Source organism: Salvelinus alpinus, chromosome 4 (genome assembly GCF_045679555.1).
Source record: "Salvelinus alpinus chromosome 4, SLU_Salpinus.1, whole genome shotgun sequence".
In the NCBI taxonomy this organism is placed as follows: domain Eukaryota; kingdom Metazoa; phylum Chordata; class Actinopteri; order Salmoniformes; family Salmonidae; genus Salvelinus; species Salvelinus alpinus.
The window spans coordinates 21,784,187-21,802,077 of NC_092089.1; the positions used below are offsets into that span (position 1 = coordinate 21,784,187).

Consider the following 17,891-nt stretch of genomic DNA (forward strand, 5'->3'; position numbering starts at 1 on the left):
GTTGCGATGGAAAAAACTAAAAATATAAACGGTAATTAAAAACAAAAACAAAACAAAAAAACGTAAAGTTGTCAGCTAGCAAAGTAAAGTTGGCAGCAAAACGCACAGCAACACGTCTGCAGATTCAACAGGAAGTGACGCAGTAGGAAGTCACTTCCTACTGAACATCCCTGAACATCAGGGTCTATAAGGGTCTATAAGGATCTGGTCAAACGTAGTGTATTAAATAGGGAATAGGGTGCCATTTGTAATATGGAGACCACTACAGGAGCAGGTAGGCTTTACTCACAGCGAGGTGTAGAGAGGGCTGATGGGAGCTCTGACATCAAAGTCGTTTAGCATGTCTGTCCCTGAGGTTTCAATTAGTTGAGGAAAGACAAGGACGGCCAGTTCAGACTTGTAACATATTTACTTGGAAGGTTAGTCTAGTAGCATGTGAAACATGGTAAATCTCAGTGACCAGCCCCTGCAGACATACTGGGGTGTTGCATCCATACCTTAAACAAGCAAGTGTGAGAAAGTTACCAACTGGCACTTACATCTAAAGGTGTTTCACTTGCAATCTGGAAAAAGAACATCAAGAGTGACAATGCGTCCACGACAAACATGCAGCCACACCTTAAAACCTACTGTTGGGTTCTGAGAATATGAAATATACTAATTCATGTCACTGAGGGAGAGCGCTTAATGTATAACGTTTACGTTGTGTCAGGATATGTTATTGTTAGCCATCTGGGATCCTCTGGGATTTTTTTGTTTATTTCACCCTTATTTAACCAGGTAAGCTAGTTGAGAACAAGTTCTCATTTACAACTGCGACCTGGCCAAGATAAAGCAAAGCAGTGCGACACAAACAACAACACAGAGTTACACATGGAATAAACAAGCGTACAGTCAATAACACAATAGAAAAAAAGAAAGTCTATACAGGTGTGCAAATGGCGTGAGGAGGTAAGGCAATAAATAGGCCATAGTTTCAAAGTAATAAACATTTTGCAGACTAACACTGGAGTGATAGATGAGCAGATGATGAGCAAGTAGTGATACTGGTGTGCAAAAGAGCAGAAAAGTAAATAAAAACAATATGGGGATGAGGTGGGTAGATTGGGGTGGGCTATTTACAGATGAACTATGTATAGCTGCAGTGATCGGTTAGCTGCTCAGATAGCTGATATTTAAAGTTAGTGAGTGAAATGTAAGTCTCCAGCTTCTGCGATTTTTGCAATTCGTTCCAGTTTCACTGGCAGCAGAGAACTGGAAGGAAAGGCGGCCAAAAGAGGTGTTGGCTTTGGGGATGACCAGTGAGATATACCTGCTGGAGCGCGTGCTACGGGTGGGTGTTGTTATCGTGACCAGTGAGCTGAGATAAGGCGGAGCTTTACCTAGCATAGACTTATAGATGACCTGGAGCCAGTGGGTCTGGCGACGAATATGTAGCGAGGGCCAGCCGACAAGAGCATACAGGTCGTAGTGGTGGGTGGTATAAGGGGCTTTGGTAACAACACGGATGGCACTGTGATAGACTGCATCCAGTTTGCTGAGTAGAGTATTGGAAGCTATTTTGTAGATGACATCGCCAAAGTCGAGGATTGGTAGGATAGTCAGTTTTACTAGGGTAAGTTTGGCGGCGTGAGTGAAGGAGGCTTTGTTGCGAAATAGAAAGCCGATTCTAGATTTGATTTTGGATTGGAGATGTTTGATTTGACTTTGGAAGGAGAGTTTACAGTCTAGCCAGACACCTAGGTATTTGTAGTTGTCCACGTATTCTAGGTCAGAACCGTCCAGAGTAGTGATGCTAGTCGGGCGGGCGGGTGCGTGCAGCGAACGGTTAAAAAGCATGCATTTGGTTTTACTAGCGTTTAAGAGCAGTTGGAGGCCACGGAAGGAGCGTTGTATGGCATTGAAGCTCGTTTGGAGGTTAGTTAACACAGTATCCAAAGAAGGGCCAGATGTATACAGAATGCTGTCGTCTGCGTAGAGGTGGATCAGGGAATCACACGCAGCAAGAGTGACATCGTTGATATATACAGAGAAAAGTGTCGGCCCGAGAATTGAACCCTGTGGTACTCCCATAGAGACTGCCAGAGGTCCGGACAACAGGCCTTCCAAATTGACACACTGAACTCTGTCTGCGAAGTAGTTGGTGAACCAGGCGAGACAGTCATTTGAGAAACCAAGGCTGTTGAGTCTGCCGATAAGAATACGGTGATTGACAGAGTCGAAAGCCTTAGCCTAGTCGATGAAGACGGCTGCACAGTACTGTCTTTTATCGATGGCGGTTATGATATCGTTTAGTACCTTGAGCGTGGCTGAGGTGCACCCGTGACCGGGGTGCACCCGTGACCGGGGTGCACCCGTGACCGGCTCGGAAACCGGATTGCGCAGTGGAGAAGGTACGGTGGAATTCGAGATGGTCAGTGATTTGTTTATTAACTTGGCTTTCGAAGACCTTAGATAGGCAGGGCAGGATGGATATAGGTCTGTAACAGTTTGGGTCCAGGGTGTCTCCCCCTTTGAAGAGGGGGATGACCGCGGCAGCTTTCCAATCCTTGGGGATCTCAGACGATATGAAAGAGGTTGAACAGGCTGGTAATAGGGGTTGCGACAATGGCGGCGGAGAGTTTCAGAAATAGAGGGTCTAGATTGTCAAGCCCAGCTGATTTGTATGGGTCCAGGTTTTGCAGCTCTTTCAGAACATTTGCTATCTGGATTTGGTTGGCATAAATGAGTAAAGCGGTGCCACAGTTTGAATTACAGCAGATACCTACCGGTAGCTCAAAAGTTGGAGCCAATTTTGTTGCTGTATTAACTGCATTTAAAGGTTGCGTGTACGTGCTTTTTGAATTCATGGCGACTAAGTACGGTTTGCTACGACGCACACCCTAAGCATTCATCATGCGGCTAGAGAAGGCCTGTATGAACAGACTTCCTCACGCTTCTCATAGAAATTTAGCGGTTTCTTCCAATGGTTTATCCCATGTAAATCGGAGTGGGTGGGAAATCCTGGTCAAACTGTTCCTGCCCTCAAACCCTAGGATAGCGGCGCTACAAGCAACTCTGGGAAAGCCTGGACCTGATAGCAGCCTGCCAGCTAAGACAGGTTAGCATTGACTTATTTAAACCTGAAAGTTTGGATTGGCACTGGGATATGAAGACACACCGCCAAAACGATGGGCTAATGATACGAGAGCTGGTTTTACATGTAAGCATTCACTAATAGGAAACCAAGTCAGTTACGAGAGAAGACACCCAGCAGAGTCATTTAAATGCAAGTTGACAACCGTGATATTAGTTAGCACTGACACCATTAACCCCGATTCTAGCAGCCTCATACAGTGGGGCAAAAAAGTATTTAGTCAGCCACCAATTGTGCAAGTTCTCCCACTTAAAGATGAGAGGCCTGTAATTTATCATAGGTATACTTCAACTATGACAGACAAGATAATTTTTTTCTCCAGAAAATCACATTGTAGGATTTTTTATTAATTAATTTGCAAATTATGGTGGAAAATAAGTATTTCTGGCTCTCACAGACCTGTAACTTCTTTAAGAGACTCCTCTGTCCTCCACTCGTTACTTGTATTAATGGCACCTGTTTGAACTTGTTATCAGTATAAAAGACACCTGTCCACAACCTCAAACATTCACACTCCAAACTCCACTATGGCCGAAGAGCTGTCAAAGGACACCAGAAACAAAATTGTAGACCTGCACCAGGCTGGGAAGAGTGAATCTGCAATAGGTAAGCAGCTTGGTTTGAAGAAATCAACTGTGGGAGCAATTATTAGGAAATGGAAGACATACAAGACCACTGATAATCTCCCTCGATCTGGGGCTCCACGCAAGATCTCACCCGTGGGGTCAAAATGATCACAAGAACGGTGAGCAAAAATCCTAGAACCACACGGGGGGACCTAGTGAATGACCTGCAGAGAGCTGGGACCAAAGTAACTAAGCCTACCATCAGTAACACACTACGCCGCCAGGGACTCAAATCCTGCAGTGCCAGACGTGTCCCCCTGCTTAAGCCAGTACATGTCCAGGCCCGTCTGAAGTTTGCTAGAGAGCATTTGGATGATCCAGAAGATTGGGAGAATGACATATGGTCAGATGAAACCAAAATATAACTTTTTGGTAAAAACTCAACTCGTCGTGTTTGGAGGACAAAGAATGCTGAGTTGCATCCAAAGAACACCATACCTACTGTGACGCATGGGGGTGGAAACATCATGCTTTGGGGCTGTTTTTCTGCAAAGGGACGAGGACGACTGATCCGTGTAAAGGAAAGAATGGGGCCATGTATCGTGAGATTGATTGAAAACCTCCTTCCATCAGCAAGGGCATTGAAGATGAAACGTGGCTGGGTCTTTCAGCATGACAAAGATCCCAAACACACCGCCCGGGCAACGAAGGAGTGGCTTCGTAAGAAGCATTTCAAGGTCCTGGAGTGGCCTAGCCAGTCTCCAGATCTCAACCCCATAGAAAATCTTCAGAGGAAGTTGAAAGTCCGTGTTGCCCAGCAACAGCCCCAAAACATCACTGCTCTAGAGGAGATCTGCATGGAGGAATGGGCCAAAATACCAGCAACAGTGTGTGAAAACCTTGTGAAGACTTACAGAAAACGTTTGACCTCTGTTATATACCCTTTGTTGGCAATGACAAAGTATTGAGATAAACTTTTGTTATTGACCAAATACTTATATTCCACCATAATTTGCAAATAAATTCATTAAAAATCCTACAACGTGATTTTCTGGATTTTTTTTTCTCATTTTGTCTGTCATAGTTGAAGTGTACCTATGATGAAAATTACAGGCCTCTCATCTTTAAGTGGGAGAACTTGCACAATTGGTGGCTGACTAAATACTTTATTGCCCCACTATGTACCAACCCCAAACACTCAGTTCCACAACCATCAAGTTTAAATGAACTAGAACCCATTCCACATCATGTGATGCTACTAGCATAATTTGACCAAATGTAGCTTAAGTCAAATGGTAATTTAAGCACAGGGGTCAAAGTAGACATACTGCTGATGCCAAAGCATGGTTATAATGCAAAATAAATGTTGACATTACCCCAGTCAGGTCATAGACCTCAACTCAAAGTAGGAACCGTCAAAACAATACTGAGGACACAAGTATTACAGTTAGCGTTTAATTGAGCCAAAACAAGAAAATGCAGTTACACACAACCTGGACTAGAGTACCCATGAACTCTTGCATGGACCCCGAGCACCATGTCCCACGTCAGATATCCATGTTTGTGGTCAACGGGGGCTGAGATGCAGAAGTAAGGCCAGTGGCAGCTGCCGAGGTAGCGTCGTCAGACGGGCCAGTGGCAGCTTCAGAGGTAGCGTCGTCAGACGGGCCAGTGGCAGCTTCAGAGGTAGCGTCGTCAGACGGGCCAGCGGCAGCTTCAGAGGTAGCGTCGTCAGACGGGCCAGTGGCAGCTTCAGAGGTAGCGTCGTCAGACGGGCCAGTGGCAGCTTCAGAGGTAGCGTCGTCAGACGGGCCAGTGGCAGCCTCAGAGGTAGCGTCGTCAGACGGGCCAGTGGCAGCCTCAGAGGTAGCGTCGTCAGACGGGCCAGTGGCAGCTTCAGAGGTAGCGTCGTCAGACGGGCCAGTGGCAGCTTCAGAGGTAGCGTCGTCAGACGGGCCAGTGGCAGCTTCAGAGGTAGCGTCGTCAGACGGGCCAGTGGCAGCTTCAGAGGTAGCGTCGTCAGACGGGCCAGTGGCAGCTTCAGAGGTAGCGTCGTCAGACGGGCCAGTGGCAGCTTCAGAGGTAGCGTCGTCAGACGGGCCAGTGGCAGCTTCAGAGGTAGCGTCGTCAGACGGGCCAGTGGCAGCTTCAGAGGTAGCGTCGTCAGACGGGCCAGTGGCAGCTTCAGAGGTAGCGTCGTCAGACGGGCCAGTGGCAGCTTCAGAGGTAGCGTCGTCAGACGGGCCAGTGGCAGCTTCAGGGGTAGCGTCGTCAGACGGGCCAGTGGCAGCTTCAGGGGTAGCGTCGTCAGACGGGCCAGTGGCAGCTTCAGGGGTAGCGTCGTCAGACGGGCCAGTGGCAGCTTCAGGGGTAGCGTCGTCAGACGGGCCAGTGGCAGCTTCAGGGGTAGCGTCGTCAGACGGGCCAGTGGCAGCTTCAGGGGTAGCGTCGTCAGACGGGCCAGTGGCAGCTTCAGGGGTAGCGTCGTCAGACGGGCCAGTGGCAGCTTCAGGGGTAGCGTCGTCAGACGGGCCAGTGGCAGCTTCAGGGGTAGCGTCGTCAGACGGGCCAGTGGCAGCTTCAGGGGTAGCGTCGTCAGACGGGCCAGTGGCAGCTTCAGGGGTAGCGTCGTCAGACGGGCCAGTGGCAGCTTCAGGGGTAGCGTCGTCAGACGGGCCAGTGGCAGCTTCAGGGGTAGCGTCGTCAGACGGGCCAGTGGCAGCTTCAGAGGTAGCGTCGTCAGACGGGCCAGTGGCAGCTTCAGAGGTAGCGTCGTCAGACGGGCCAGTGGCAGCTTCAGAGGTAGCGTCGTCAGACGGGCCAGTGGCAGCTTCAGAGGTAGCGTCGTCAGACGGGCCAGTGGCAGCTTCAGAGGTAGCGTCGTCAGACGGGCCAGTGGCAGCTTCAGAGGTAGCGTCGTCAGACGGGCCAGTGGCAGCTTCAGAGGTAGCGTCGTCAGACGGGCCAGTGGCAGCTTCAGAGGTAGCGTCGTCAGACGGGCCAGTGGCAGCTTCAGGGGTAGCGTCGTCAGACGGGCCAGTGGCAGCTTCAGGGGTAGCGTCGTCAGACGGGCCAGTGGCAGCTTCAGGGGTAGCGTCGTCAGACGGGCCAGTGGCAGCTTCAGGGGTAGCGTCGTCAGACGGGCCAGTGGCAGCTTCAGGGGTAGCGTCGTCAGACGGGCCAGTGGCAGCTTCAGGGGTAGCGTCGTCAGACGGGCCAGTGGCAGCTTCAGGGGTAGCGTCGTCAGACGGGCCAGTGGCAACTTCAGGGGTAGCGTCGTCAGACGGGCCAGTGGCAGCTTCAGAGGTAGCAGCTTCAGAGGTAGCGTCGTCAGACGGGCCAGTGGCAGCTTCAGAGGTAGCGTCGTCAGACGGGCCAGTGGCAGCGTCGTCAGACGGGCCAGCTTCAGAGGTAGCGTCGTCAGAGGACAGGGCATCATTTGCCGTAGAGCTACCATGGTTTGGAGAAGCTTGGGATTCTACTTCATTAGTCTCTAAATAGTCTAGAGAGAAAACAAAGGAACAGTTGGGTATTCTACAGCAACACAGCTGTTCTACACAGTCTAGGCCAAATTGCCATTCGAATGTTGAGCAACATGAACCCAACACAGATTTAAAAGTATATGTTTCAGGCCGTACCTTCTCTGTCTTGTTTAGCGTCAGACCCTATGGATCGGAGCAAGGCCAGGGCATGCACAATGGAGACGTCATTTGATGACAGCTCTGAAAAACGTAGGTTAAGGTACACAAGCAAAATGACCAAATCAAAGGGTTTGACAACATTATTTAGACAACTGAGTTACTCTATGGTGTTGAATGAGTGTCAAACACAGCAGCACCATAGACATAGTACAAAGCTAGAAGGGTTGTGGAAAGAAACACTTACCTCCAAGTCTCCTCTGCAGAGAGACTTGCTCTTGCTTCTGGGACTTTCCAACAGGGTAACAAGAAACTGAGGAGAAAGTGTTGACAGAAGTTGAGTTGACACAAAATAACTACATATTATTAGTGGTGAAGAATACAAGATGACCAATGCGGAAGAAACAGAAAGTCAAAATTGAATCTCCAACTTATAAAGTTAGGCATATTTCCCAAACAAATCCATTCAACCCAAATTAGTGAACCAACCTTTGACAACCCCCACAGTCAACACAACGAGCAGCAATTCTCTCACACCTCCCATGATCATGAGAATAGTCTGTGTTATCAACAGGTAATGTCTTCCCATGGCCTGTATGAGGCTTATATAGGCCACTAATGACCTTTTACCTGACAAACATGACTTAACGATCAATTAACATGCTTGATTGAGGTGTTACATTCAGATAGAAATAGACCATGTAGAACGTATGTTGATTCTTTGGTGGGCAGGCAATCTTTTCTACTCCATATATTGCATTTATATCTGTAATGTTTAACCCTAATGGTCTCAGCTCAGCAGTAGAAAGAAGTAGGCCTAATTATTTTAGGTGTAATCTTCAAAGATATTAGGGGGAAATAAACACTGTACCCAAATCCACTTTTTACAATGCTCCTGGGAAATGGGTAGGCCTCCACCATATAGTCCTTCACAGTTTTACAGCTGTGTTATATTCCTTTATTTACATAGATCACATACATAAATATATATGTTAGCTGTAGGTAGCTTTGGGATAAAATTCCCATATTGTATTGTTACTAACATAAATCATAATATATCATATTTCCCTCATTTGCTCTGTAGGAGGTTCGTCATATGAAGGACATTCAAGTGGATGTGACCCCTAACCTGCAATAGGGGCTCAGTGGGGTGACAGACATCCTGTAACGGATCTCCAAGCTAGTGTCTGAGGACCTGGAGGAGGCTGTGTCTACAGCTGTGGTTCAGGACAAGCATGGTAACCTACCCTAACCTCACTGTATGAAGGATTTCATTGTTATGGATAGTCATCTCCAATCTGTTCAAATATCACTGTTGTTGATAACACACATTACCAAAATTATTCACACTTGTCTTCCTATTTCCACATAATCTGTCATGGTTCCCCACCTTAACAGGGCATAAAACCAACCTCTCTTTATTGCTCTCTTTATTGCTAATACAACCAAATCCAACAGCGTTCGAGTATCTTAATGCTTTTCTTCTAACCCTGAATGGCAACTTTTTATCCTAGTACACAAGCATGTCATTTTATCCATCCACACCCACTCTACTGCCGCATGTCCACTGCGGCTGAGACTTTCACCCACTCGTTACAGGTATTAGCAGGTAACCAACCCCACCCGGGTCTTACCCCCTAGGACTTACCCTTTGCAGGTATCAACCTGTTGTGGTTTACCTTCCAGGACTTACCATATACCACAAAGCTACGACCGGTCATAATTACAATGGGACTACTGAATAAGCTCAGGCTTTCTAGGTCCGTACCCTATAATTGGTTCAGCGTACGACTCTCATCTCCCCAAGATGTCAGAATTAGTGATAACAGGTGTAGGAACTGTGCCTACCTTGTTTCTGTTTCACTGATTCAGAATCTCTAGTTCGACTGCAAATCGTGGTGAACCCTGCTCGCAGTGCCAACTGTTAGGTTCTAATTCTCAGAGTAAAAACTCGACGGACACTATGAAAGCTTTAACCAAGTTTATTCTTCCCAGAGGGTCAAGACAGCTGCATTAGACAAAAGACATATTCACACAAGCACTGATATTTAATCCTTTCTCCTATGCTGAGTCTACTCCTACACCTCTGAACAGCCAATGCATCTCTGTTGCTAGACAGAACCTTTGTGATATCTGTTCTTCCTCACTTCATCTGACCTGACCGCTACCCCAAAGTGCTCACTCCTCCCCAACTCAAGGCTGTCATGTTGATTGGTACCAGACTGTGTCTGGTAGATTTTTCAACCAGAAATTTGCATAGTGTAGCTCTAACTCCAAAAAGTTTTGGGACACTGTAAAGTCCATGGAGAACAAGAGCACCTCCTCCCAGCTGCCCACTGCATTGAGGCTAGGTAACACGGTCACCACCGATAAATCCATGATAATCGAAAATTTCAATAAGCATTTCTCTACGGCTGGCCATGTTTTCTTCCTGGCTACCCCAACTCCGGCCAACAGCTCCGCACACCCCGCAGCTACTTGCCCGAGCCTCCCCAGCTTCTCCTTCACCCAAATCCAGGTAGCAGATGTTCTGAAAGAGCTGCAAAAACTGGACCCGTACAAATCAGCTGGGCTCGACAATCTGGACCCTCTCTTTCTAAAATTATCCGCCGCCATTGTTGCAACCCCTATTACCAGTCTGTTCAACCTCTCTTTCGTATCGTCCGAGATCCCTAAAGATTGGAAAGCTGCCGCGGTCATCCCCCTCTTCAAAGGGGGTGACACTCTAGACCCAAACTGTTATAGACCTATATCCATCCTGCCCTGCCTTTCTAAAGTCTTCGAAAGCCAAGTTAATAAACAGATCACTGACCATTTCGAATCCCACCGTACCTTCTCCGCTATGCAATCCAGTTTCCGAGCTGGTCATGGGTGCACCTCAGCCACGCTCAAGGTACTAAACGATATCATAACCGCCATCGATAAAAGACAGTACTGTGCAGCCGTCTTCATCGACCTGGCCAAGGCTTTCGACTCTGTCAATCACCGTATTCTTATCGGCAGACTCAACAGCCTTGGTTTCTCAAATGACTGTCTCGCCTGGTTCACCAACTACTTCGCAGACAGAGTTCAGTGTGTCAAATTGGAAGGCCTGTTGTCCGGACCTCTGGCAGTCTCTATGGGAGTACCACAGGGTTCAATTCTCGGGCCGACACTTTTCTCTGTATATATCAACGATGTCACTCTTGCTGCGTGTGATTCCCTGATCCACCTCTACGCAGACGACAGCATTCTGTATACATCTGGCCCTTCTTTGGATACTGTGTTAACTAACCTCCAAACGAGCTTCAATGCCATACAACGCTCCTTCCGTGGCCTCCAACTGCTCTTAAACGCTAGTAAAACCAAATGCATGCTTTTCAACCGTTCGCTGGCCGCACCCGCCCGCCCGACTAGCATCACTACTCTGGACGGTTCTGACCTAGAATACGTGGACAACTAAAAAATACCTAGGTGTTTGGCTAGACTGTAAACTCTCCTTCCAGACTCATATCAAACATCTCCAATCCAAAATCAAATCTAGAAACAGCTTTCTATTTCGCAACAAAGCCTCCTTCACTCACGCCGCCAAACTTACCCTAGTAAAACTGACTATCCTACCAATCCTCGACTTTGGCGATGTCATCTACAAAATAGCTTCCAATACTCTACTCAGCAAACTGGATGCAGTCTATCACAGAGCCATCCGTGTTGTTACCAAAGCCCCTTATACCACCCACCACTACGACCTGTATGCTCTTGTCGGCTGGCCCTCGCTACATATTCGTCGCCAGACCCACTGGCTCCAGGTCATCTATAAGTCTATGCTAGGTAAAGCTCCGCCTTATCTCAGCTCACTGGTCACGATAACACCCACCCGTAGCACGCGCTCCAGCAGGTATATCTCACTGGTTATCCCCAAAGCCAACACCTCTTTTGGCCGCCTTTCCTTCCAGTTCTCTGCTGCCAGTGACTGGAACGAATTGCAAAAATCGCTGAAGCTGGAGACTTACATTTCACTCACTAACTTTAAATATCAGCTATCTGAGCAGCTAACCGATCACTGCAGCTATACATAGTTCATCTGTAAATAGCCCACCTCAATCTACCCACCTCATCCCCATATTGTTTTTATTTACTTTTCTGCACACCAGTATCACTACTTGCTCATCATCTGCTCATCTATCACTCCAGTGTTAGTCTGAAAAATGTTTATTACTTTGAAACTATGGCCTATTTATTGCCTTACCTCCTCACGCCATTTGCACACCTGTATAGACTTTCTTTTTTTCTATTGTGTTATTGACTGTACGCTTGTTTATTCCATGTGTAACTGTGTTGTTTGTGTCGCACTGCTTTGCTTTATCTTGGCCAGGTCGCAGTTGTAAATGAGAACTTGTTCTCAACTAGCTTACCTGGTTAAATAAAGGTGAAATAAACAAAAAATCCCAGAGGATCCCAGATGGCTAACAATAACATATCCTGACATAATGTAAACGTTATACATTAAGCGCTCTCCCTCAGTGACATGAATTAGTATATTTCATATTCTCAGAACCCAACAGTAGGTTTTAAGGTGTGGCTGCATGTTTGTCGTGGACGCATCGTCACTCTTGATGTTCTTTTTCCAGATTGCAAGTGAAACACCTTTAGATGTAAGTGCCAGTTGGTAACTTTCTCACACTTGCTTGTTTAAGGTATGGATGCAACACCCCAGTATGTCTGCAGGGGTTGGTCACTGAGATTTACCATGTTTCACATGCTACTAGACTAAACTTCCAAGTAAATATGTTACAAGTCTGAACTGGCCGTCCTTGTCTTTCCTCAACTAATTGAAACCTCAGGGACAGACATGCTAAACGACTTTGATGTCAGAGCTCCCATCAGCCCTCTCTACACCTCGCTGTGAGTAAAGCCTACCTGCTCCTGTAGTGGTCTCCATATGACAAATGGCACCCTATTCCCTACTTAGTACACTACTTTTGACCAGATCCTTATAGGCCCTGATCAAAAGTTGTTAACTACATAGGGAATAGGGTGCTATCTGGGATGCAGGCATGGTGTTGATTTTCCACAGGAAGTTGACTGTCCAGAGAGACTCACACACCAAATTCCTATCTATTCCTGATTAGTGTGAAATACATGCATATTCTACACAGTGATGATGATTTCCTTATTTTGCCATTTGAGTTAATAAACCTCAGAGGAGAAGTAGTGTTTGTTTCTCAATCCCACGCTTGGCAGGGACCTCAGATGTTGATGCTGTGCGGGAGCAAAAATGGGCTCCCGATTGAAAGACTCTGGTCTACTAGAGGTCTAGCACTGTATTTCTGTTCAGGCGTACCACAGGACATTGATTATATTAAGAGTGTATATCTAGTCAGGCGTACCACGGCCACCACCATGCTATGGAGGTCCTGGTTCAGTCTCTGCTGGATCTAGACGTGAGGGACAGCCTGAATTTAACCTGAAAGTTTGGATTAGAACTGGGATATGAAGACCAACCGCCAAAACGATGGGCTAATGATACGAGAGCTGGTTTTACATGTAAGCATTAACTAATAGGAAACCAAGTCAGTTACGAGAGAAGACACCCAGCAGAGTCATTTAAATGCAAGTTGACAACCGTGATATTAGTTAGCACTGACACCATTAAACCCAGATTCTAGCAACAGCCTCATATGTACAAATCCCAAACACTCAGCTCCACAACCATCAAGTTTAAATGAACTAGAACCCATTCCACATCATGTGATGCTACTAGCATAATTTGACCAAATGTAGCTTAAGTCAAATGGTAATTTAAGCTCAGGGGTCAAAGTAGACATATTGCTGATGCCAAAGCATGGTTATAATGCAAAATAAATGTTGACATTACCCCAGTCAGGTCATAGACCTCAACTCAAAGTAGGAACCGTCAAAACAATACTGAGGACACAAGTATTACAGTTAGCGTTTAATTGAGCCAAAACAAGAACATGCCGTTACACACAACCTGGACTAGAGTACCCATGAACTCTTGCATGGACCCCGAGCACCATGTCCCACGTCAGATATCCATGTTTGTGGTCAACGGGGGCTGAGATGCAGAAGTAAGGCCAGTGGCAGCTTCAGAGGTAGCGTCGTCAGACGGGCCAGTGGCAGCTTCAGAGGTAGCGTCGTCAGACGGGCCAGTGGCAGCTTCAGAGGTAGCGTCGTCAGACGGGCCAGTGGCAGCTTCAGAGGTAGCGTCGTCAGACGGGCCAGTGGCAGCTTCAGAGGTAGCGTCGTCAGACGGGCCAGTGGCAGCTTCAGAGGTAGCGTCGTCAGACGGGCCAGTGGCAGCTTCAGAGGTAGCGTCGTCAGACGGGCCAGTGGCAGCTTCAGAGGTAGCGTCGTCAGACGGGCCAGTGGCAGCTTCAGAGGTAGCGTCGTCAGACGGGCCAGTGGCAGCTTCAGAGGTAGCGTCGTCAGACGGGCCAGTGGCAGCTTCAGAGGTAGCGTCGTCAGACGGGCCAGTGGCAGCTTCAGAGGTAGCGTCGTCAGACGGGCCAGTGGCAGCTTCAGAGGTAGCGTCGTCAGACGGGCCAGTGGCAGCTTCAGAGGTAGCGTCGTCAGACGGGCCAGTGGCAGCTTCAGAGGTAGCGTCGTCAGACGGGCCAGTGGCAGCTTCAGAGGTAGCGTCGTCAGACGGGCCAGTGGCAGCTTCAGAGGTAGCGTCGTCAGACGGGCCAGTGGCAGCTTCAGAGGTAGCGTCGTCAGACGGGCCAGTGGCAGCTTCAGAGGTAGCGTCGTCAGACGGGCCAGTGGCAGCTTCAGAGGTAGCGTCGTCAGACGGGCCAGTGGCAGCTTCAGAGGTAGCGTCGTCAGACGGGCCAGTGGCAGCTTCAGAGGTAGCGTCGTCAGACGGGCCAGTGGCAGCTTCAGAGGTAGCGTCGTCAGACGGGCCAGTGGCAGCTTCAGAGGTAGCGTCGTCAGACGGGCCAGTGGCAGCTTCAGAGGTAGCGTCGTCAGACGGGCCAGTGGCAGCTTCAGAGGTAGCGTCGTCAGACGGGCCAGTGGCAGCTTCAGAGGTAGCGTCGTCAGACGGGCCAGTGGCAGCTTCAGAGGTAGCGTCGTCAGACGGGCCAGTGGCAGCTTCAGGGGTAGCGTCGTCAGACGGGCCAGTGGCAGCTTCAGGGGTAGCGTCGTCAGACGGGCCAGTGGCAGCTTCAGGGGTAGCGTCGTCAGACGGGCCAGTGGCAGCTTCAGGGGTAGCGTCGTCAGACGGGCCAGTGGCAGCTTCAGGGGTAGCGTCGTCAGACGGGCCAGTGGCAGCTTCAGGGGTAGCGTCGTCAGACGGGCCAGTGGCAGCTTCAGGGGTAGCGTCGTCAGACGGGCCAGTGGCAGCTTCAGGGGTAGCGTCGTCAGACGGGCCAGTGGCAGCTTCAGGGGTAGCGTCGTCAGACGGGCCAGTGGCAGCTTCAGGGGTAGCGTCGTCAGACGGGCCAGTGGCAGCTTCAGGGGTAGCGTCGTCAGACGGGCCAGTGGCAGCTTCAGGGGTAGCGTCGTCAGACGGGCCAGTGGCAGCTTCAGGGGTAGCGTCGTCAGACGGGCCAGTGGCAGCTTCAGGGGTAGCGTCGTCAGACGGGCCAGTGGCAGCTTCAGGGGTAGCGTCGTCAGACGGGCCAGTGGCAGCTTCAGGGGTAGCGTCGTCAGACGGGCCAGTGGCAGCTTCAGGGGTAGCGTCGTCAGACGGGCCAGTGGCAGCTTCAGGGGTAGCGTCGTCAGACGGGCCAGTGGCAGCTTCAGGGGTAGCGTCGTCAGACGGGCCAGTGGCAGCTTCAGGGGTAGCGTCGTCAGACGGGCCAGTGGCAGCTTCAGGGGTAGCGTCGTCAGACGGGCCAGTGGCAGCTTCAGGGGTAGCGTCGTCAGACGGGCCAGTGGCAGCTTCAGGGGTAGCGTCGTCAGACGGGCCAGTGGCAGCTTCAGGGGTAGCGTCGTCAGACGGGCCAGTGGCAGCTTCAGGGGTAGCGTCGTCAGACGGGCCAGTGGCAGCTTCAGGGGTAGCGTCGTCAGACGGGCCAGTGGCAGCTTCAGGGGTAGCGTCGTCAGACGGGCCAGTGGCAGCTTCAGGGGTAGCGTCGTCAGACGGGCCAGTGGCAGCTTCAGGGGTAGCGTCGTCAGACGGGCCAGTGGCAGCTTCAGAGGTAGCGTCGTCAGACGGGCCAGTGGCAGCTTCAGAGGTAGCGTCGTCAGACGGGCCAGTGGCAGCTTCAGGGGTAGCGTCGTCAGACGGGCCAGTGGCAGCTTCAGGGGTAGCGTCGTCAGACGGGCCAGTGGCAGCTTCAGGGGTAGCGTCGTCAGACGGGCCAGTGGCAGCTTCAGGGGTAGCGTCGTCAGACGGGCCAGTGGCAGCTTCAGGGGTAGCGTCGTCAGACGGGCCAGTGGCAGCTTCAGGGGTAGCGTCGTCAGACGGGCCAGTGGCAGCTTCAGGGGTAGCGTCGTCAGACGGGCCAGTGGCAGCTTCAGGGGTAGCGTCGTCAGACGGGCCAGTGGCAGCTTCAGGGGTAGCGTCGTCAGACGGGCCAGTGGCAGCTTCAGGGGTAGCGTCGTCAGACGGGCCAGTGGCAGCTTCAGGGGTAGCGTCGTCAGACGGGCCAGTGGCAGCTTCAGGGGTAGCGTCGTCAGACGGGCCAGTGGCAGCTTCAGGGGTAGCGTCGTCAGACGGGCCAGTGGCAACTTCAGGGGTAGCGTCGTGAGACGGGCCAGTGGCAGCTTCAGAGGTAGCGTCGTCAGACGGGCCAGTGGCAGCTTCAGAGGTAGCGTCGTCAGACGGGCCAGTGGCAGCTTCAGAGGTAGCGTCGTCAGACGGGCCAGCTTCAGAGGTAGCGTCGTCAGAGGACAGGGCATCATTTGCCGTAGAGCTACCATGGTTTGGAGAAGCTTTGGATTCTACTTCATTAGTCTCTAAATAGTCTAGAGAGAAAACAAAGGAACAGTTGGGTATTCTACAGCAACACAGCTGTTCTACACGGTCTAGGCCAAATTGCCATTCGAATGTTGAGCAACATGAACCCAACACAGATTTAAAAGTATATGTTTCAGGCCGTACCTTCTCTGTCTTGTTTAGCGTCAGACCCTATGGATCGGAGCAAGGCCAGGGCATGCACAATGGAGACGTCATTTGATGACAGCTCTGAAAAACGTAGGTTAAGGTACACAAGCAAAATGACCAAATCAAAGGGTTTGACAACATTATTTAGACAACTGAGTTACTCTATGGTGTTGAATGAGTGTCAAACACAGCAGCACCATAGACATAGTACAAAGCTAGAAGGGTTGTGGAAAGAAACACTTACCTCCAAGTCTCCTCTGCAGAGAGACTTGCTCTTGCTTCTGGGACTTTCCAACAGGGTAACAAGAAACTGAGGAGAAAGTGTTGACAGAAGTTGAGTTGACACAAAATAACTACATATTATTAGTGGTGAAGAATACAAGATGACCAATGCGGAAGAAACAGAAAGTCAAAATTGAATCTCCAACTTATAAAGTTAGGCATATTTCCCAAACAAATCCATTCAACCCAAATTAGTGAACCAACCTTTGACAACCCCCACAGTCAACACAACGAGCAGCAATTCTCTCACACCTCCCATGATCATGAGAATAGTCTGTGTTATCAACAGGTAATGTCTTCCCATGGCCTGTATGAGGCTTATATAGGCCACTAATGACCTTTTACCTGACAAACATGACTTAACGATCAATTAACATGCTTGATTGAGGTGTTACATTCAGATAGAAATAGACCATGTAGAACGTATGTTGATTCTTTGGTGGGCAGGCAATCTTTTCTACTCCATATATTGCATTTATATCTGTAATGTTTAACCCTAATGGTCTCAGCTCAGCAGTAGAAAGAAGTAGGCCTAATTATTTTAGGTGTAATCTTCAAAGATATTAGGGGGAAATAAACACTGTACCCAAATCCACTTTTTACAATGCTCCTGGGAAATGGGTAGGCCTCCACCATATAGTCCTTCACAGTTTTACAGCTGTGTTATATTCCTTTATTTACATAGATCACATACATAAATATATATGTTAGCTGTAGGTAGCTTTGGGATAAAATTCCCATATTGTATTGTTACTAACATAAATCATAATATATCATATTTCCCTCATTTGCTCTGTAGGAGGTTCGTCATATGAAGGACATTCAAGTGGATGTGACCCCTAACCTGCAATAGGGGCTCAGTGGGGTGACAGACATCCTGTAACGGATCTCCAAGCTAGTGTCTGAGGACCTGGAGGAGGCTGTGTCTACAGCTGTGGTTCAGGACAAGCATGGTAACCTACCCTAACCTCACTGTATGAAGGATTTCATTGTTATGGATAGTCATCTCCAATCTGTTCAAATATCACTGTTGTTGATAACACACATTACCAAAATTATTCACACTTGTCTTCCTATTTCCACATAATCTGTCATGGTTCCCCACCTTAACAGGGCATAAAACCAACCTCTCTTTATTGCTCTCTTTATTGCTAATACAACCAAATCCAACAGCGTTCGAGTATCTTAATGCTTTTCTTCTAACCCTGAATGGC

The 17,891-nt window shown here is 49.1% G+C and overlaps 2 protein-coding genes across 3 annotated transcripts in view; both read right to left on the reverse strand.

Moving 5' to 3' along the window:
• The window catches only part of LOC139573040 (uncharacterized), a 145,303-nt gene that overhangs the window by 51,561 nt on the left and 75,851 nt on the right, over positions 1 to 17,891 (reverse strand). The window lies entirely within an intron of this gene.
• LOC139573034 (polysialoglycoprotein-like) lies at positions 5,144 to 17,024 on the reverse strand. Of its 2 annotated transcripts, XM_071396011.1 has the most exons (5): positions 16,882 to 17,024; positions 16,640 to 16,705; positions 16,393 to 16,476; positions 16,136 to 16,256; positions 5,144 to 7,113 (listed from the first exon to the last, which is right to left on the reverse strand). In XM_071396011.1, exons 1-5 carry the CDS (start codon positions 16,979 to 16,981, stop codon positions 5,250 to 5,252), a joined length of 2,235 nt encoding a protein of 744 aa, XP_071252112.1. In that variant the 5' UTR covers positions 16,982 to 17,024; the 3' UTR covers positions 5,144 to 5,249. The 2 variants fall into 2 exon arrangements, with proteins under 2 accessions (XP_071252112.1, XP_071252113.1); XM_071396012.1 differs by lacking the exons at positions 16,136 to 16,256; positions 16,393 to 16,476; positions 16,640 to 16,705; positions 16,882 to 17,024 and adding exons at positions 7,341 to 7,424; positions 7,588 to 7,653; positions 7,830 to 7,972 and having other exon boundaries at positions 5,144 to 7,204.

Coding starts and splice junctions, on each gene's coding strand:
- LOC139573034 (XM_071396011.1), bottom strand. CDS start 16,981: ATGGGAAGACATTACCTGTTGATAACACAGACTATTCTCATGATCATG. Junction 16,477..16,639: donor TCTGCAGAGGAGACTTGGAG/GTAAGTGTTTCT, acceptor TACGTTTTTCAG/AGCTGTCATCAAATGACGTC. Junction 7,114..16,135: donor GGCCCGTCTGACGACGCTAC/CTCTGAAGCTGC, acceptor TGACGACGCTAC/CTCTGAAGCTGGCCCGTCTG.